The sequence below is a fragment of the Microcaecilia unicolor genome, chromosome 2 (assembly GCF_901765095.1).
Source record: "Microcaecilia unicolor chromosome 2, aMicUni1.1, whole genome shotgun sequence".
Taxonomy (NCBI): Eukaryota; Metazoa; Chordata; class Amphibia; order Gymnophiona; family Siphonopidae; genus Microcaecilia; species Microcaecilia unicolor.
Window position 1 is genome coordinate 283,310,640 of NC_044032.1, and position 21,604 is coordinate 283,332,243.

The following is a 21,604-nucleotide window of genomic DNA, read 5'->3' on the forward strand; positions in this document are numbered from 1 at the left end:
CTTGCTATGCGTATTCTGTAATGAACTGCGCCTAAATTCTAATGTGCTCAGCTCAAAAGGAGCATGGCTATTGAAGGAGAAATGGGCATTTCGTGGCCATTCTAAAATTTTTGCGTGCAGTTATAGAATATGGCCCAGTGCACGTAAATTTACATGCAGGGATTTACACCATATTTTCATCGGTGTAAATGGAGGAGCGTAGTTTTAGGAACTGGGATATCAACTACGAGTATTCTATATACCGTGCCTACATGTAGGTGCCACTTATAAAATACATTTAGGTGGAAATGATTACTGTGTGGACTTTTTAGGTGCCTTATATAGAATCTGGCCCATAATGCATATTAGATAATATGGCTGAGCATTTGTTAGTGTGCTTGTGGCTTATTAGTATACCTTAAAAATGTAGATTCATTTCATGCAAAACTGATTTAGCTTGCATTAAACCTACAAACTAACATGTGCATAATCTTTTCCTTATATACTGCCACATAGTCAAGGTATCCAGGATTTTTTCAATATAAAAAGAGAAAAGGAGGAGAAAGAAAAGAACTAAAATTTAAATAGGAAGGTGGGGGGGGGGGGGGGGCAGATTAATTCCATGACTGCTCTTGCAGGCACCTGCAGGCACAGTGCAGGCACAGTGCATTGAAAGATTTCTTTTTTATGAAACCGAACGTGTAAAAAGAAAAAAAAATGTATGTTACTGTGTAGGGAAAAAGATAACTCTTTCAAAAATGAACCAAAAAGTTTTGCCTGCACATAACCCTGGTAAATAGGGGAACAGATGAATTTCCCCAGGTTCACAATTTTGTGTTCCTTCATACTACAGCATCAGGAAATAGGAATGAATGGGCAAAGCACCATGCTGAGAGAATACTTTGCTTCTAACAAAAACTGCTGTTTTAAGTATCGTAGTCTCCTTCCTGGATTCTGTCATACTATTTTGAACTCTCTCTCTCCAAACAAATTTATAAATGTGCAAGTACTGTTGACTTCCTGGAATTATTTTACTGCACTCCCATTGCACTCAAGTCTGTTGAGTTTAAGCATGGTTTCCAAAATAAAACCTGAATTAAATTGCCTGTTGGTGTATTAGCCCCAAGACAAACAGGATATAGTGAAAACCACTGTATACTACCTATGCATAATTTCTTCTGGGTGGTTCAATCAAAGATATGACAGCTGCCTAAATATTCCCCCCCAAAAAAATAAAAAAAGGGAAGAAAAGTCCAACTAACTAGTAACATTGACCTTCTTAGAAGAATAGGGCCTTTGCTGGAAAATAACAGTCTGCTGTGAGCCCAGTTTTCATTCTGTAATGTAATGCAATTCCCCAACTTCAAGGTTCATGCAATACTATACTTAAAAAAAAACAAAACTTTGTAGTCTGTTTTCGAATGACCACAACCAACCTCTCTAATGATAATAATGATAAATTCAGGGGCACTTTTACTAAGCTGCGTAGGCGCCTACGCGCACCCAACAAGCGCCAATTTGGAACTGCTCGGCGGTAATTTTATTTTTGACGCACATCCACTACGCGCGTTGGACAATATATTTTATTTTCTAGCACTTGGCGCTAACCGGGCGGTAATTGGCACTGTATGCACCAGGGCAGGCCACTTTTTGGCGCACGTTAGTAAAAGGACCCCTCAAAGACGAAATAGGGAAATCAATATCTCTCCCCATATCAGAGCCCAGATACCATGTTGAACGGGGCAGACTTGGCCTTTTGCCTCCTTCTGCATTATAATCATAATCACAAGCATCTATAACTCGCTCTATCCCAAATCAAATTGGTTCGAAATGGCTTACTGCAACAAAGACGTGGTAACATAGTAGATGACGGCAGAAAAAGACCTGCACGGTCCACCCAGTCTGCCCAACAAGATAAACTCACATGTGCCATTTTTTGTGTATACCTTACCTTGATTTGTACCTGTCTTTTTCAGGGCACAGACCGTATAAGTCTGCCCAGCACTATCCCCACCTTCCAACCACCAGCCCCGCCTCCCACCACTGGCTAAGCGTCTTGGGATCCCTTCCTTCTGAGCAGGATTCCTTTATGTTTATCCCACGCATGTTTGAATTCCGTTACCGTTTTCCTCTCCACCACCTCCCGCGGGAGGGCATTCCAAGCATCCACCACTCTCTCCTTGAAAAAATACTTTCTGACATTTTTCTTGAGTCTGGCCCCCTTCAATCTCATTTCATGTCCTCTTTTTCTACCGCCTTCCCATCTCCAGAAAAGGTTCGTTTGCGGATTCATACCTTTCAAATATTTGAACGTCTGTATCATATCACCCCTGTTTCTCCTTTCCTCCAGAGTATACATGTTCAGGTCAACAAGTCTCTCCTCATACGTCTTGTAATGCAAATCCCATACCATTCTCATAGCTTTTCTTTGCACCACTTCCATTTTTTTAACATCCTTCACAAGATACGGCCTCCAAAACTGAACACAATACTCCAGGTGGGGCCTCACCAACGTCTTATACAGGGGTATTAAAACCTCTTTTCTTCTGCTGGTCACACCTCTCTCTATACAGCCTAGTAATCTTCTAGCTACGGCCACCGCCTTGTCACACTGTTTCGTCGCCTTCAGGTCCTCAGATACTATCACCCCAAGATCCCTCTCCCTGTCCATACCTATCAGACTCTCTCCGCCTAACACATACGTCTCCCATGGATTTCTACTCCCTAAGGGCATCACTTTGCATTTCTTCGCATTGAATTTTAATTGGCAAACGTTAGACCATTCTTCTAGCTTCCGCAGATCTTTTTTCATGCTTTCCACTCCCTCCGGAGTGTCCACTCTGTTGCAAATCTTGGTGTCATCTGCAAAAAGGCAAACTTTACCTTCTAACCCTTCGGCAATATCACTCACAAATATATTGAATAGAATTGGCCCCAGTACCGTTCCCTGAGGCACTCCACTACTCACCTTTCTCTCCTCCGAGCGAACTCCATTTACCACCACCCTCTGGCGTCTGCCCATCAACCAGTTCCTTATCCAGTTCACCACTTCGGGTCCTATCTTCAGCCCGTCTAGTTTATTTAAGAGCCTCCTGTGGGGAACCGTGTCAAAAGTTTTACTGAAATCTAAGTAGATTATGTCCATAGCACGTCCTTGATTTAATTCTCCGGTCACCCAGTCAAAGAATTCAATGAGATTCGTTTGGCACCATTTCCCTTTGGTAAAACCATGTTGTCATGGATCTTGCAACTTATTTGCTTTCAAGAAATTCACTATCCTTTCCTTCAGCATGGCTTCCATTACTTTTCCAATAATTGAAGTGAGGCTTACCAGCCTGTAGTTTCCAGCTTCTTCCCTATCACCACTTTTGTGAAGAAGGACCACCTCCGCCGTTCTCCATTGGAACGATAATATCATAATCTAACAAACCATACTATCCCAAATACTTCTGAAAAAGAACAGTTTTCAAATATTTATGAAATAATACATATGAAGATTGTTGTTTAACAACTAAAGGTAGACTGTTCCAAATTTATGCAGCCTGGTATAAACAAAGATTGTTTTAGGACCTCCTATTTAGGAGGCGGTAAGGGCTCCCGCACTAACCTGGAAGATACAAAAAATATTTTCTGAGTGCCAGAAATGGCTCGCGGCACACGCCAGAACTACCATCAGGCTCCTGCCGTAGCCAGGCAGTAGGGCTGATTTACTGCATGCCATTGCCATGATAGCCCTACCGTAGCTTTGTAAAAGAGGCCCTAACCCGCCTATGTACTAAAACTTAGTTATCTGCAGCAGGGCCCATTTTATTCCTATGGGCCCTGCTGCAGATAACTCGAGCTAAGCTTTAGTAAACAACCCCCTAATTTGTTACATAAATTAGTGCTGAGCCAAAATAGATCTTATAAACAAAGCACAAAATCTTAAATATGACCCTAGCTTGAACAGGCAGCAAAGAGATTTAAACAGTGGAGAGATATGTTCAAATCTCGCTGATCTATAAATCATTCAAGCGGCCGTACTCTGAAGAAATTGTATCTTCTGAAATGTGATTGAAATTATAGTATAAATAGAACTGCAATAATCTAATTGGGTCACAATCAAACTATGAACCAATACGTCATAATGTTCTCTCACAAAAAAATGATCGAATAGATCTAAGTTGGAGGAGTTTCAAAAACGTTTTTTTATACAGCTAATTCACCTGAGCTTCCAATCTATGTAAGGAATCTAAAATGATGCCTAAAACCTTAGAAGTTCGGTCTACAGTCAAAAAAAATCTATTAATTCCCAATGGTATTTTATTTGATAGCTATTCAGAGTGCAGGCCAAACCATAATAATGGGTCCTTTTAGAAAGCTGCTGCAAAAGGGGGCCTACACTGGTGTCAGCGTGTGTTTTAGATGCAGATTGAAGCCCCCTTTTACCGCTGCGGTTAAAAGGGTGGTTTTTTTTTTTAGAGAAATGGACTTGCAGCAAGTGAAGCATTTGCCATGCAGCCATTTTGAGGGGGGGGGGGGGGGAGCACTTACCACCACTTAGTAAAAGACCCCTTTTTAGAGAACTCATAAACATATTAAACAAAATGAGTGAAACTGGCAAACCCTGAGGAACTCCGCAAGATAATACCCATGAATGAGACAGTTCTCTGTTCTTTATAACCCTATAACTTCTATTATTCAAAAAGTTCTGAAACTAATTTACAACTATATCAGTGGTTCCAATGGGCTATATTGGTATTGCCGCGCAGCCTAGTAAACTGGGAGGTTAGTTTTAACAATTGCAGAGTATGGTCCCTGAATCAAACACCAGATATATACCATATTGTCAGAGACCTATCTGATAACCATGACTAACCACATTATTAACTTCCGAACTTAAGGCAAGCAACAGAGCTTCTGTACTGTACAAAAACCAAATTGGGACCCGTGTAAAATATTAATCTTCCGAAACTCTAGATAGTTGGAGTCTAACAATGGCTTCAGTTAGTTTAGTCAAGAAAGGGATACGGTGCTTGACTGGTCTAAAACTACTTACCAATGATAAATCTAAATTTGAAGCCTTAGGCAGTAGTGTTACGAAAATTTCTCCCATAGAAAGAGGAAAATTGCCTAAGGGCCCTGTTTACTAAGCCGCTCTATACACACCCAAAGGAATATATGGGCGTCTCTAGTGTTAGCGTGTGCTAATTTTCAGTGCATGCTAAAAAGTTAGCACACCTAGAGCACGGCTTAGTAAACAGGGTCCTAAGTTTACAAATGTTATTAATAAAATAAGCCAGCAAGGAGAGAATTTCTTCAGGTGCAAAACAAAACAAAAAAGCTGGGCATTTATCCAACAGGGAAGATGACTGACAGTTTAGGAAACAAAAGGTTTCATCTCTTCCACGGATGATGCAGGTCTAGCATCATCAACATTTAATGAACTTGAAACAGGTGAACTTTGAAAAGATTAATCTTGCACTAATGCCCGATGCAGGCTTACTGCTCGGCAATCCAGAATTACTGCTGGCCCAATGCAGGTGCGGGTGGTAGCTCCACACCATGAGCTTGGCATTTCCAGCAACCGGTAAAAGCCAAAAAAATAAAATGGCCACATGGTGAGATAACTCTTACCATGTGCTCATGCAATGGAGTCCCTACTGCTACCCACTGAGATGGTAATAAGGGCTCCCGCACTAAACCGGAAGCAACTGGGCAGTACGCGACGATGCCCGATTACTGCCGTGTAGGCCATTTCCGGGGGTTTTCTTTTTCCCCTGAAATGGTAGTCCCAGAAGAGCGAGCGGTAAGCCTGCATTTGGCTTACTGCCACTCTGTAAAAGAGCCCTATAATAATCTGACCATGGAACTGTATAACCAGAACAAAATGATGCTAAGTTATTTGATGGCAATATTAAATCTCAAGAATATGCAATCAGGTCTCATGAGTGCCCTTTTCATGAGTAGAAAGAGTGGAGAGTACTGAAATCTGGAAGGAATTGAAATAATCTAAAAAAACTTTGTCATTAAGGTCTAACATAGTTTCCAAATGTAAATTCAGATCTCCAACAATTATCAATCGCTTAAATTGCATAGAAACACAAAATAATCTCAATGAACTGTGAATGACATTCTAACCTATTTCCTGGGAGTCGATAAAATAATAGAATCCCAATTGGCACATTATAAGTTCCATCCAGTCTTCCCCATCCGCTTCCTTTTTGAAAATGGCACTACAATACTGTTCTTTCTCTGCCAGATCTATGATTCCTACACAAGTACATAAGTATTGCCATACTGGGAAAGACCAAAGGTCCATCAAGCCCAGCATCCTGTTTCCAACAGTGGCCAATCCAGGTCACAAATACCCGGCAAGATCCCAAAAAAGTACAAAACATTTTACATTGCTTATCCCAGAAATAGTGGATTTTCCCCGTCCATTTAATAAGAAGCCGTCCAAACCTTTTTATAACTCCGCTAAGCTAAATGTCTTTACCACATTCTCTGGCAACGAATTCTAGAGTTTAATTACATGTTGAGTGAAGAAAATGTTTCTCTGATTCATTTTAAATTTACTACATTGTAGCTTCATCGCATGGCCCCTAGTCCTAGTATTTTTGGAAAGCGTAAACAGACGCTTTACATCTACCCGTTCAACTCCACTCATTAATTTATAGACCTCTATCATATCTCCCCTCAGCCTCCTTTTCTCCAAGCTGAAAAGCCCTAGCCACTTTAGCCTTTCCTTATAGGGAAGTTGTCCCATCCCCTTTATCATTTTCGTCGCCCTTCTCTGCACCTTTTCTACTTCCACTATATCTTTTTTGAGATGCGGCGACCAGAATTGAACACAATATTCAAGGTGTGGTTGCATCATGGAGCGATACAAAGGCATTATAACATCCTCATTTTTGTTTTCCATTCCTTTCCTAATAATACCTAACATTCTATTTGCTTTCTTAGCCGCAGCAGCACACTGAGCAGAAGGTTTCAATGTATCAACAACGACGACATCTAGATCCCTTTCTTGGTCCGTGACTCCTAACGTGGAACCTTGCATGACATAGCTATAATTCAGGTTCCTCTTTCCCACATGAATCACTTTGCACTTGCTCACATTAAACTTCATCTGCCATTTAGACGCCCAGTCTCCCAGTCTCGTAAGGTCCTCTTGTAATTTTTCACAATCCTCCCGCAATTTAATGACTTTGAATAACTTTGTGTCATCAGCAAATTTAATTACATCACTAGTTACTCCCATCTCTAGGTCATTTATAAATATGTTAAAAATCAGTGGTCCCAGCACAGACCCCTGGGGAACCACACTAACTACTCTTCTCCATTGAGAATACTGACCATTTAACCCTACTCTCTGTTTTCTATCTTTTAACTAGTTTTTAATCCACAATAGAACACTACCTCCTATCTCATGACTCTCCAATTTCCTTTGGAGTCTTTCATGAGGTACTTTGTCAAACGCCTTCTGAAAATCCAGATACACAATGTCAACCAGCTCACCTTTATCCACATGTTTGTTCACCCCTTCAAAGAAATGTAGTAGATTCCTGCTCCTTGTGGACCTCTAATTCCTATTTTGAGCCTAAAATGCTCTATAAACTTGTGGTTCTCCTGCTCTCTAGCATAGAGGTTTCTAATCCTATTCTCACTCCATATGCCCCACCCCCAATACTTTCTGTTCTCCTTTACCAAATTGCTGTGCTCCAGCTGTGGCAGTGCTGTTGTTACCAGGCAGCCTACATGAGATCTGAGACAGCCCATCATACCATCTTCACAGTGACACAGCATCCCTGTTCTTCCAGAATTCATGTGGGAAAGAGGAGGTGGCGGGGCCTGTGTGTGCAGGCTGACTCAGTCTTCACTCAAACTATCTTGTGAGAACAGCAGCATCAGAGTTGTAGATCTGATATCCTGGGGGAAGGCACTGGAGATAAGAAGTGAGGCACACAGGATTGGCGGTCAGAGGAAAGAGACAAGCAGAGGATTGGGAGGAAGATGGGGTGCAGCAACTTTGCCACCCTCAAAATTTTGCCATCCATGGCACCTTGACCAGTAGGCCTACATGTAATCAAGACCTGGTGTGAGTTCGGTAACAAAAATACTGCTATTAACAAAAATGAAAAAAGTGAAACAAAATGAGGATAGTTTCTTCTATTTGCTTACTATCCGATACTCAATTTGCACAAGTTAAGAGGCTCCTGTTATACTTAGAAACATCTGTTAAACATATTTCAAAGAAAATGCCAAAGAAAACAGAGCACCTTTTTGTGATTAATTTAACACTAACAAAACTAGGCCCCTTTCCAAGCTCATTCGATTCTTGAAATCCTACAATATTAATGTGCTCATGAACAAGAACATTATGATGTCTGTTCCTTATGTAAACATCCTTTCAAATAGGTTTCATTCAGCTCTACATTGTTTGTTTGGCACCTACCTGTCCCCAGGAGGAAGTGATCCACTCCACACACAATTCTCGGTTACAGGTCTGTGTCTCAACTGGGTGCTTGGCAACTTGTGCACACACGTCATTTGACATAGGAATGGATAATCCTGCTGCTGTGAGCTTCTGACAAGTCACCCGTCGAGTCTGGATCCCTCCGCCACAGCTCTGGGTGCACGATGTCCAAGAAGTCACCATCCATCTAACAGGGAAGAAGTAGTAGACTGCAAGTTAACAATCTTGAACGTCAACTGAACTTCAGAAATGTCTTTTTTTTTTCCATTTTGCTCGTTAGTAAGTAGGTCCTTTGTAATATGACCTGAGGAATGGATTTGGATTTAGCGTACATGGGGCTGCTTTTACTAAAGTGCGCTATTGGATATAGCACGCACTAACGGTTAGCGTGCGCTAAATGCTAAGAAGTTCATTTTATTCCTATGGGCCTCTTAGCATTTAGCGCTCACTAATTGGTAGCGTGCGCTAAATCCATCAGCCCGCTTTAGTAAAAGGAGCTCATAAGTAGGTATTTTCCTGTCCCCAGAGGGCTCATAATCTCTGATGTAATTTTCAGCCACTGCAGTCAACGTTTTCTTTTAAATGCCGGCTGTGAAGGTAAAAAAAAAATCCAGATATTCAGTGCCACTATCCAGACAATGGCCAATGCAGAATATCCAGTTAAGGCAGTCAGTATCGGAACATACGGAGAGTGGTAACTTTCATTCTGCTATTCGGATAACTTATCTGGATAAATTAGGAAAGCCTTTGATTTGTCCTGAATTATCCAGATGGCACACTGAATGTTGCCACTATCCTGATAAATTCTGGCACTGCCCTGGATCTGCCCACACTGACCTGGTACTATCCATCTAGTGCAGAGGCAGTCTGCGAGGTTATGCAGAGGCACTATCTGCTTGTGCATGGGTGAGGGTGAGCCTACCATCAACCAACAGAGCCACAGTGTACTTAGACTGGGAACACATACATAACAGTCGTCTTGTTATGTGCAGCTGAAGAAGTGAACATAAACAATAAAGACACAAATACCGCTGTGATTTAAACAAGCACATAAGTACTTTATATTGCATGTGTTGCTCAACAGGCAACCAGTGAAGTCGTTGTCTGTGCTAGGGTGATTTGGTCTGAGCGAGTCATACTCAATATAAGTCATATACCTGCATGCAAAACCAGTTGCAAAGAGCAGAGAGTAGAAGCAGGTAGGGGCGGACTGACTGTTTGGGCAACCAGGCTGTGCCCGAGGGCCCAGAGCAGCAGGGGGCCCAGTGCCTCCCCCTAGGTGATTCAGCATTTCTCCTTGTCTCTTCCACTCTCCTCCACCTTAAACAGCATTTTCTAGGAAGTCCCCATCATTGGCAGCAATTGGACCTTGCCTGTGGCCTGCTCGGAGCCTTTCTTCTGCTCTGACCCACTTCTACTACTACTAATCATTTCTATAGCGCTTCTAGATGTATGGAGTGCTGTACACTGGACATGAAGAGACAGTCTCTGCTCTAAACAGCTTACAATCTAATCAGGATAGACAAACAGGACAAATAAGTGGTAAGGGAATTACTATGGTGGGAATGATAAAACATGAAGAAAGTTAGAGAAATGATGGACCTGGGGTGATGAGGAGGCAGGAAGAGATGCTGGCCCATAGGGGCAGGGAATAAGGGTCAAGAGCAGGAGTGAGATGGTACAAAGAGATGCTGGAGGGTGGAGGGAAGAAACAGGCAGATGTAAGGCTATGAGGGTGGAATTAGGGAGAGAAACTGGGAATGGGTGAACCATGTGGGAGAGGTCATTGTCAAAGAGATGAGTGAGAGGAGGATAGTAAGTGCTTTACAAAGGTAAATTTGCAGTAATGGGAAGTACAGGAAAGACAGAAGCGATTAGGAGGCCAGGGAAAGAGTGATATGGGAACTGGGAGAGTTAGGGGGTGATAGAAGGTGATGGAAAGTTGATAGGTGGTTGAAAAGTATAAAGGAGATGGAAGACTGCAGATTGAGAAAGCGGGTGAAATTTGAGTTGACAGAGAGGCAGAAAAGAAAGAAAGGAAGAAAAGAGCTAAAAGGGAAAGATCAATATGTATAAATGCAATAAATAAATAAATAAGTCAGAGAGAGTTCAGTTCAGGTCTAACTGAGCATGCACAGGAAAGCCGGAATTAGTGGCAAAGCATGCCTGCTGAGTAAGTGCTGCTGCAGGCATGACTCAGGGAGGAGAGGTCTTCAGCTGGCAGGGCTGGGAATCCCTGTCAGCTCAAGTATTTAGAGGAGTCAAGGGCAGAGACCGGGGTCATGGGGGGAGGGGGGGAGGGGAGAGAACTGCATGATCACACACCTTGGGCTAAGGCCTACCCAGAATTGGCTGTTTGGTTAAGCCATTGTTTAAAATAAAATAAAAATAAATAAAGGCAATTAAAGTGGAAAGGAGAGGATCCTGCCCATTTAAATTGCTTGTGTGGGGCTATCTGCTGGTGTTCAGCAGCACTTAATCGATTAGTGCTGCTGAATATCAGCACTAACTGCTATAGCCATAGCTGGACATCTTGTGGTGATGCAGGGGCAGATTTGGCAGTTATGTGCTAATATTCAGCACTTAGCCACCTAAGTCAACCGGACAAGTCAGACCACATTAACTCAGTCCTATCTCTGTCCGGATTCACTTAGGCGGTTAAGTGAAGAACTTTGCACTTAACCAGATAAAGGATAAGTGGCTGCAGAAACCTGAATATTCAGTGCTGGTGGCTGGAAATGGCTTGGCATTGAAAATCCGGCTGCAGGCTGAATATTTACTCCTAAGTAAATACAGGAGTAACTAAATATACCGCGTAGTTCAGGGCTTCTCAAACCTGTCCTGGGGACCACACTACCCAGGTGAGTTTTCAGAGTATCCATTATGAGTGTGCATGAGATTAATTTGCATACACTAGAAGCTCAGCATATGCAAATTGATCTCACGCATATTCATTCTGGATAAGTTGAAAACCCTAAAGCAGCCCAGTTGGGCGAAACACGGCCTGTGTCGGGCTATTGTATACATATTTTCATTGGCTTATATAAATAAAATATATTTTATTTTTCAACGATCTGCTTTGTATATTTTCCAACTAAGCTGAAAACCTGACTGACTGTGAAATCGCCAGAAAAGGTTTTGTAAGCCATGCTTTAGTTTGTAATGTTGAGCTTTGCATTAGAGGACAGATTTTCCCATGGTAAGACTGAGGGGCCCTTTTACTAAGCCGCGTTAAGCGCCTACGCACGTCAATTCTGAGTTACCTCCTGGCTACCGCATGACCCGGGTGGTAATTTCATTTTTGACGCACGTCCGTTACGCGCATCAGAAAATACTTTGAATGCATGTTGACCATTACTGCCCGGTTAACACGTGAGACCTTACCAGTAAGTCAATGGCTGTCAGTAAGGTCTCAGATTCAAAATGGATGTGCGCCAATTTTCATTTTGCCCAGGTGTGCTGAAAAATGATTCTGCGCACGGCCAAAACACGCGCCTACACTACCGCAGGCCATTTTTCAGTGCACCTTAGTAAAAGGACCCCTGAGGTTCCTATCTTCAAAAACATTTTCTTTATCAACAAAGAACAAGAGAAAACAATCCTTTAGGAAAATAAAACAATACTGATAGACCTCACAGAGAGGGCCTGGGCACATTACTCTTTTATTGCACGTTGGTTGCGTAGTTCAACTTTCTTCACAAGAAAAGGTAGGATTAACTAATATCATTGTCCTCTTCTGCCTGAGATGCACATTTGCACACTGGCTGCACATTTGCTTTGAACTGGTTTCAGAATATCCAATTTGTGCTGACTCATACATGGCTACTGTGCTATTCTGGAATAATTCTTATTTTAAAACTATACACAGGAATAGGATCAAGATGTAGCAGTGAGTACTGAACAAACCTTGGAGGGCAGTCCCTTCTGTTACAAGCTCTGGGCTGGACGACTGGTTTGGGCTTGTCAATGCAGTGGGACACATTCACCTCTGTTTTGTCTAGTAAACACTTCAGATGTGGCAGCTGCAGTCCCTTGTTACCACAAGAAGTTGAACACGGCATCAGAGCATCCATGGACCACTGGTAGTCCGTCACAGATCCAACTGCTAAATAATGGAAACAAAGACCACACATCTCAGTGATATCAGTGATCAGAAAACTCTAGAATTGATCTTCAACTAGTTGGGGTTCTTTCACTGTGTAGGAACTGCTAATGCAGGTTGGCTTGAACATTTTTCTTTAAGAAACTGAATATAGGGCTGCACAGCACAACTGCTGATTAAGCAATAATTCCCAAGTGCCATTTGCAGGAAGCAGGAGGGGGGAGAGGTCGAATCCCCAGGTCTTGCTGAGTATACTGTCACATACCCTTTAATTCTCAAAAAATTGAGTGCTTAATTTTGTGCTTAGCATGCAAAGTGTGGCACTCAGTATTTTCACATATAGAGCTTGCACACAGATATAACCCGCACCCATGTATAATCCGCAGAAAAGAAGGAGCAATATAAGAATTGTTCTGCATTACTCTCACCTTTGTATTCCCTGCTGGGCATTCCATCGTGAAGTTGCTGGCAGGCTTCAGTCGCCAATGCTGACACTTCCGCACATGCTTAGTTCATGCTGCCGAACTGAACACGAGCGGAAGTGTGGGCATAAGTGGCTGAAGCACATCACCAATGCTAGATTGGAGAAAAAAAGCAAGGTAAGCCAATAGAAAGGAACGTACTACAGTGCCAAAAAGAAAGTCATATACAGCTTATTCAAATTATCAGCAGTCGAATATGCGAAAGAACATAGAAATTGTAATGCTGGGCTTTATATTTTCCATTGTTGAGAGGTCTATCTACGTGTGGCACAAACTGAAAGAAATCTACCCTAGGATATGTGCACAAAGTGGTAAATCTGCCAAATGTCCAAATCTGGAGGCAAATATAAAACAATGGGTACTTCTGCAATGAGATAGCTGCAGGGTTATTTCTACCTTCAGCATCAAACAGAAGTGAACTGGGTATATAAGTTTATGCATAGGAATGACATGTATCTGAGCTAGAACAACAGTGAGTCAAACGCTACCAGATGATTGGGAAGAAAAATGGGAAAATTTGTTCATTTTGTACAAGAAAAACATAAGAAAAATAACCTGCAACCAGGAGACATGATCAACATGGATGAGGTATCGATGAGTTTTGATATTCCAAGTACAAGAACAGTTGCTGAGCGTGGCATAAAGACGGTGGCTGTAACAACTACTGATCATGAATGAACCAGTTTCACAGTTGTGTTATCATATAGTACAGATGGAAAGAAGTTGACACTGCTAGATATCTTAAGTTCAAACACATAACTATGCCTTGCGAACAATTCCCCAAATCTGTTAAGTACAACAAAAAGGGAGGATGAACGAGGATATTATGAAGGACTGGATACATGCCTATTTTCATGCTCAATCAGGTGGGTTTTTCAACATGTAATCATTGTTAATATTCGATTCCATGACAGCCCACAAGCTGGACTCAGTTAAGAAAATGTTGAATGCCGTTCAACCCATATAGCAGTAATCCCTGGTGGACTTGTGTGCAAGCTACAGCCTCTAGACATAGCTGTTAACTGTGCATTCAAAAGCATCGTAAGGAAAGAGGGATAAATGGATGCGCGAGGGCACACAATCATTTACTCCTTCAGGGAAACAGAAGCGTGCTACTTATGCAGAAGTCTACTGCTGGATTGACACTGCATGACAGGCAGTGAAACCACATTTGATTATCAATGGATTTCAAAAAGCAGGTTTACTTGCAGAAGAGACTTATGACTCTACTGACGAGGTGGAATTCAATAATGATGAAGTGGAAGCATTTGCTGCTGAACATGTCAAATACTCAGATGATGATACAGACTTAGAAGGTTTTCCTTCTAGTTGCAAAAAAGACAATATTTGAGACTATATCTTGTAATAAGAAGTATTTTATGCAAGCCATTTGGGAGGGTTTTTTTTAATAGAACTGCAGAATGCCTCCTTACAAGCTTTTTATTTACCTGTTACCAAAAGTACCCATAGAAACTCTACTAAATATCCCTATGAATAAAATATCTCTTGTAATAAAAAGTACCTTATGAAAGAGGGTTTTTTTTAGAACTGTAAAATGCCTCCTCCACTGTGTCCATGAAATGTAAAGACGAAAATAACCCACACCCTTGTTTAACCCGCACCAGGCATCTCCCAGTTGTAAAACTGTGTATACCCCATGGGTTATATTTGCGAAAATATGGTAACTGGTGTCAACTGGTAGTTGTGTGTGCAACTGACCTTAGTCACTATTCTAGAAACTGTGAGTGCAATTCTGGGTCTGGTCATGGGAGTTATGCATGTGGGTTCCAGAGTACTTGGGTTTATGCACCTAACTGCCAACAGTTAAGTGCGAGCACTTACTCCAGCCTTTGATATGGTGCAAGGACTCACGCCTAAGGTTAGGTGCAATATTACGAACTTACACTAGTACTCTGTATGTGTAGTTACTCGAGGAACAGCCACTACAGAATTCATGCTCAGCGTGCATCATCCTGGTGCTTAAATATCAGCACCATTTATTGAATTTACCCCATAGTGACCTCTTTGACTAAATTCTATATATACTATACTCTTTGACTAAATTCTATATATAAATTCTATATATAGAGACCCCTACCTAAACAGCTGCAATACAGAGTTTAACAACCTCTTGCATTGGGTCTACAGACTGTACCTTAAAGCAGAGTCAACTTTAACCTGCATTTGCTTCTTAGCAAGAATTCCTTGTGGCCCACTCAGCTAATGTGACTCCTGACTAGTGTTACTTCAGAACCTTCTTGCCCAGATCAAGTACTGAGGGCACAATAACTTTCAGCCACTGTGGAGCCAGAGCTTTCCACACTTAGAAAAAGTGAGGAGCCAGGGTTCTCAGAACTGCAACCTGAGTGACATAATGTGGGTATTCGTGGAACATCCCAAGACAAGATGTTCGGAACAGAGTGGATTGCACACCTTATCTCCAGAGATAAGCCCTCTGCCTGAGGGGCATAAAGGAAGCACCTCTGGGGATTACAAGCCATCTGATCCTCCAGACAGATCCAAGCTGAGGCAGAGTTCCAATGTGATACCAGCTTGTATCCACTGCCGGGCTTCCCTTGACCTGACTTGGCGCTGTGGCACTGCTTTAGAGTTCCTCTCCTAACTGGACTCCTTAGGACCTGCAGCCTCCCCAAGAGGGAGGTGAAAGTGCTCCTTTTCACTGACAGGCTGTATGTAGCTCTGCTATTGTTAGTAGGGAATATAAGAGACATGATTTGAGGCCTGTAGGGTAATCGTATGCTTTTCTCTGAAGTAAAGTGTTCATGCAACAGTGCAAAGAAGTTTATTGTATTTCTCAGCACATCCTAATATGTTCAAAGCATAAGTCTCACATTCTAACTATGCTGTTTTATCTTTGACTGCTACATGCTATGAAATAAATTAATTTTATTTTTATAATTATTGGCCTTTTTTATTGCTTGTCAGTATTGGTCAGGAGCTAAGAATTCATATCTGCTCACAGGGGCATGTATGTAAATTTATTTATTAGGATTTATTTACCGCCTTTTTTAAGGAATTCAGAGTGCTAACAAAATTCCATTACACACTTTCAAGTTCCTTATAGCACTGTTCTCCCATAGAAGGCAGCAGCACTGTAGGCTGCTCTTGTACCTATTTATACCCAGAGATGGAGTTGCTGCCAAGATGGTATAAAACTTAATTACATTTAATACAATTAATTAAAACTGTGGCACAAGGTTTTAACCTTTATATCTGTGTTGTAACCAGTAGCATTTTCCCAAAGCAGAGCATCTTTATTTGATAACACAGATTGTATTATCTCTTAATTCACATTCCTTGCTGGTGATGCCACGTTCTGTTGCTCCGTGAGAACAGACAGATAAATGGTATTATTTTGGAACAGTAAGAGCAGCCTGAGTAGTTTCTGTGTACTGGATTGTTGGTAAAGTAATTGTCAGCTTTTACAATAAATCCAGCTTCTCTGCTTTTAGAGTCAAGGATCTCTCTGTGTAATTTTCTGTACTATGAGTAATGTTAAGCATGCCAAGAGACAGGTAGAGATTCATTTGTTTCAGTGCCAGTAGGACTTAGCTAGCACCTGTTAGTTACTAGGCCAGACAAGGGAAGCCTTTCAGGAAGCCTATGACCGCTCTCAAGCCTTAAAAATAGAGGAGAGAGTGAAGACCTACACTGGGACATCTAAACTACTTAATTACATGAGCCTTGATCAGACATAAACAGCTGTGACTATGTTAAAGGAAAAAGGCCAATGTCTGTCTGTCAAGTGTCAGGAATTGGAACAGTGTGTTTCCAGTAATACTAGGTATGGTAGACTGCTGGAGAGTGATTCAGATGCACGGGGAAATGCTAGTTTAATTGCTGAAATAGTAACCATGCTTTCACTTACAAAAGAAAAAACTCACCAGCCAAGGTTCTACTTTTTGAGGCTTTGTGACAAATATGGCATCCAAAATCAAATTAATCTTTTAATATAAAAGCAAAACTGACAGCTTGCAATCCTGGGTAGACATTGTTATTTACAAACACTGCTGAATGTCAAAAGCTGTACAAAAAGCTAAAAGTGTTGCACTCTAATGATGACCTAGATGCAGAACCGGAGCCAAAACAGCATCCTGGGGCACCTGCCATTGCTACAGTGGACAGGGGTAGTTTCATATTCCTCTTATCCTGAGCAGTATGAGGGATCTGCTGAATCAAAGCAGGACATTGCACAAAAATATAACCCCTCTGCACAAATTAATAACTCTAGGCAAATACCTACATGGGCTGATTTAGTCAATGATGAAGAATGAAATCAGAACTATGAGGGAAGTGTTAGTTCCCCAGATGAGCAAGAATACAGCCATGCACATTCTTGTAACTTCTCTTTTGTAGTTATTAGATCGTGCTATAGACAGAATAGAGATAAGGAACGTTCTATTTCTCCTCTGTCAAATAATCCAGGTGTTACTGCCCAGGTGGGAAGGTTTAGAACAGCTGTTGTAGTGGGTGATTCGATTATTAGGCACATAGATAGCTGGGAGGCTGGTGGATGTGAGGATCGCCTGATGACTTGCCTGCCTGATGTGAAGGTGACGGACCTCACGCATCACCTAGATAGGATTTTAGATAGTGCTGGGGAGGAGCCGGCTGTCTTGGTACATGTGGGTACCAATGACATAGGAAAATGTAGCAGAGAGGTTTTGGAAGCCAAATTTAGGCTCTTAGGTAGAAAGCTCAAATCCATAACCTCTAGGGTAGCATGTTCTAAAGTGCTACCCTTTCCACGCACAGGGCCCAGGAGACAGGTAGCACTCTGGAGTCTCAATGTGTGGATGAGACGATAGTGCAGGGAGGAGGGTTTTGGATTTGTTAGGAACTGGGCAACATTATGGGGAAGGGGGAGCCTATTCCGAAAGGATGGGCTCCACCCTGACCAGGGAACCAGGGTGGGACCAAGCTGCTGGCATCTGCGTTTAAAAAGGAGATAGAGCAACTTTTAAACTAGAGACTGGGGGAAGGCCGACTCACTCAAAAGTGCATGGTTCAGAATAAGGTACTTTTTAAAGACATCACCAAAACAGGAAAGATAGGGTGTCCTGATAGTGAGGTTGTAAAACAGACCGTAGTAGATCAAGAGGGGCATAATCGAACGCGAACGCCCATCTCCATGGGCGTCTATGTCCGTGAACGGGTAGTGAAGGGGCGGGATAGACTGTATTTTCGAAAAAAAATGGGCGCCCATCTTTTTTTTGATAATATGGTTAGTGCCCGGCAAATACATCGGATTTGTGCGGATTTGAGCTAGGCGGTTTCGTTTTTCAGCGATAATGGAAACCGAAGGCGCCCAGCTCAAAAATGAACAAATCCAAGGCATTGGGTCGTGGGAGGGGCCAGGATTCATAGTGCACTGGTCCCCCTCACATGCCAGGACACCAACCGGGCACCCTAGGGGGCACTTGTAACAATTAGAAAAAAAATTTAAATACCTCCCAAGTCCATAGCTCCCATCCCTTGGGTGCTGAGCCCCTCAAATCCCCCCCAAAACCCACTGCCCACAACTCTACACCATTACCATAGCCCTTACGGCTGAAGGGGGGCACATACATGTGGGTACAGTGGGTTTTGGGAGCAGTTTTGAGGGCTCCCATTTACCACCACAAGTGTAACAGGTAGGGGGGGAATAGGCCTTGGTCCACCTGGGTGAAGTCCACTGCACCCACTAACAACTGCTCCAGGGACCTGCATACTATTGTGATGGAGCTGGGTATGGCATTTGAGGCTGGCATACAGGCTGGAAAAAAAAGTTGTTAAAGTTGTTTTTTTTATGCTGGGAGGGGGTTAGTGACCACTGGGGGAGCCAGGGGTGATCATCCCCGATTCCCTTTGGTGGTCATGTGGTCATTTAGGGCACTTTTTGGGACTTGTTCGTGAAAAAAAGGGTCCAATAAAAATGACCCAAATTCGCGCTAAAAACGCTTTTCTTTTTCCATTATCGGCCGAAGGAGCCCATCTCTCCTCGGCTTATAAACACGCCCCTGTCCCGCCTTCACCACACCTCTGACACGCCCCATCAACTTTGCCCGTTTCCGCGACAGATTGCAGTTGAAGACGCCCAAAATCGGCTTTCGATTATATCGATTTGGGCGCCTTTGCGACATGGGCGCCTATCTCCCGATTTGGGTCGAAATCTGGGCGCCCATCACTTTCGAAAATAAGACTGCAAGTGTTCTTAAATAAAAATAAAAATCAGACAAAAGATTGCAATCTAATACTGTCAAGTACTGAGCATGATGTAAATAGGAACAACAAACATAGTTTGAAATGTCTATATGCGAATGCCAGAAACCTAAGAAATAAGATGGGAGAGTTAGAATATATTGCACTAAATGAAAAATTAGATATAATAGGAATCTCTGAGACCTGGTGGAAGGAGAATAACCAGTGGACACTGTCATACCGGGGTACAAATTATATCGTAATGATAGGGTGGATCAAATTGGTAGAAGGGTAGCATTGTATGTTAAGTACATAAGTACATAATTACATAAGTAATGCCATACTGGGAAAAGACCAAGGGTCCATCGAGCCCAGCATCTTGCCCATGACGGCGGCCAATCCAGGCCAAGGGCACCTGGCAAGCTTCCCAAACGTACAAACATTCTATACATGTTATTCCTGGGATTTTGGATTTTTCCAAGTCCGTTTAGTAGCGGTTTATGGACTTGTCCTTTAGGAAACCGTCCAACCCCTTTTTAAACTCTGCTAAGCTAACCGCCTTCACCACATTTTCCGGCAATGAATTCCAGAGTTTAATTACACGTTGGGTGAAGAAAACTTTTCTCCGATTTGTTTTAAATTTACTACACTGTAGTTTAATCGCATGCCCCCTAGTCCTAGTATTTTTGGAAAGCGTGAACAGACGCTTCACATCCACCTGTTCCACTCCACTCATTATTTTATATACCTCTATCATGTCTCCCCTCAGCCGTCTCTTCTCCAAGCTGAATAGCCCTAGCCTCCTTAGTCTTTCTTCATAGGGAAGTCGTCCCATCCCCGCTATCATTTTAGTCGCCCTTCGCTGCACCTTTTCCAATTCTACTATATCTTTCTTGAGATGTGGCGACCAGAATTGAACACAATACTCAAGGTGCGGTCGCACCATGGAGCAATACAATGGCATTATAACATCCTCACACCTGTTTTCCATACCTTTCCTAATAATACCCAACATTCTATTCGCTTTCCTAGCCGCAGCAGCACACTGAGCAGAAGGTTTCAGTGTGTTATCTACGACGACACCCAGATCCCTTTCTTGGTCCGTAACTCCTAACGTGGAACCTTGCATGACGTAGCTATAATTCGGGTTCTTTTTTCCCACATGCATCACCTTGCACTTGCTCACATTAAACGTCATCTGCCATTTAGCCGCCCAGTCTCCCAGTCTCGTAAGGTCCTCTTGTAATTTTTCACAATCCTGTCGCGAGTTAACGACTTTGAATAACTTTGTGTCATCAGCAAATTTAATTACCTCGCTAGTTACTCCCATCTCTAAATCATTTATAAATATATTAAAAAGCAGCGGTCCTAGCACAGACCCCTGAGGAACCCCACTAACTACCCTTCTCCATTGTGAATACTGCCCATTTAACCCCACTCTCTGTTTCCTATCCTTCAACCAGTTTTTAATCCACAATAGGACATTTCCTCCTATCCCATGACCCTCCAATTTCCTCTGTAGCCTTTCATGAGGTACCTTGTCAAACGCCTTTTGAAAATCCAGATACACAATATCAACCGGCTCCCCTTTGTCCACATGTTTGTTTACTCCTTCAAAGAATTGAAGTAAATTGGTCAGGCAAGATTTCCCCACACAAAAGCCGTGCTGACTCGGTCTCAGTAATCCATGTCCTCTGATGTGCTCTGTAATTTTGTTTTTAATAATAGCCTCTACCATTTTCCCCAGCACCGACGTCAGACTCACTGGTCTATAATTTCCCGGATCTCCCCTGGAGCCTTTTTTAAAAATGGGCGTTACATTGGCCACCCTCCAATCTTCCAGTACCACGCTCGAATTTAAGGATAAGTTGCATATCACTAGCAGTAGCTCCGCAAGCTCATTTTTTAGTTCTATCAGTACTCTAGGATGAATACCATCCGGTCCAGGAGATTTGCTACTCTTCAGTTTGCCGAACTGCCCCATTACGTCCTCCAGGTTTACCGTGAAGTCAGTAAGTTTCTCCGACTCGTCCGCTTGAAATACCATTTCCGACACCGGTATCCCACCCAAATCTTCCTCGGTGAAGACCGAAGCAAAGAATTCATTCAGTCTCTCCGCTACGTTTTTGTCTTCCTTGATTGCCCCTTTTACCCCTCGGTCATCCAGCGGCCCAACCGATTCTTTTGCCGGCTTCCTGCTTTTAATATACCGAAAAAAATTTTTACTATGTTTTTTTGCCTCTAATGCTATCTTTTTTTCATACTCCCTCTTGGCCTTCTTTATCTGTGCCTTGCATTTGCTTTGACACTCCTTATGCTGCTTCTTGTGATTTTCAGACGGTTCCTTCTTCCATTTTCTGAAGGCGTTTCTTTTAGCCCTAA

The 21,604-nt window shown here is 42.4% G+C and overlaps 1 protein-coding gene across 1 annotated transcript in view; it reads right to left on the reverse strand.

Annotated features, from left to right (window-relative positions):
- The window catches only part of ADAMTSL1 (ADAMTS like 1), a 550,999-nt gene that overhangs the window by 34,535 nt on the left and 494,860 nt on the right, over nt 1-21,604 (reverse strand). The window contains exons 25-26 of the mRNA XM_030194223.1: nt 12,344-12,542; nt 8,417-8,624 (exon numbers count right to left, since the gene is read on the reverse strand). Of these exons, the coding sequence (XP_030050083.1) occupies nt 8,417-8,624; nt 12,344-12,542 (407 nt within the window). The remainder of the gene's footprint in view (nt 1-8,416; nt 8,625-12,343; nt 12,543-21,604) is intronic.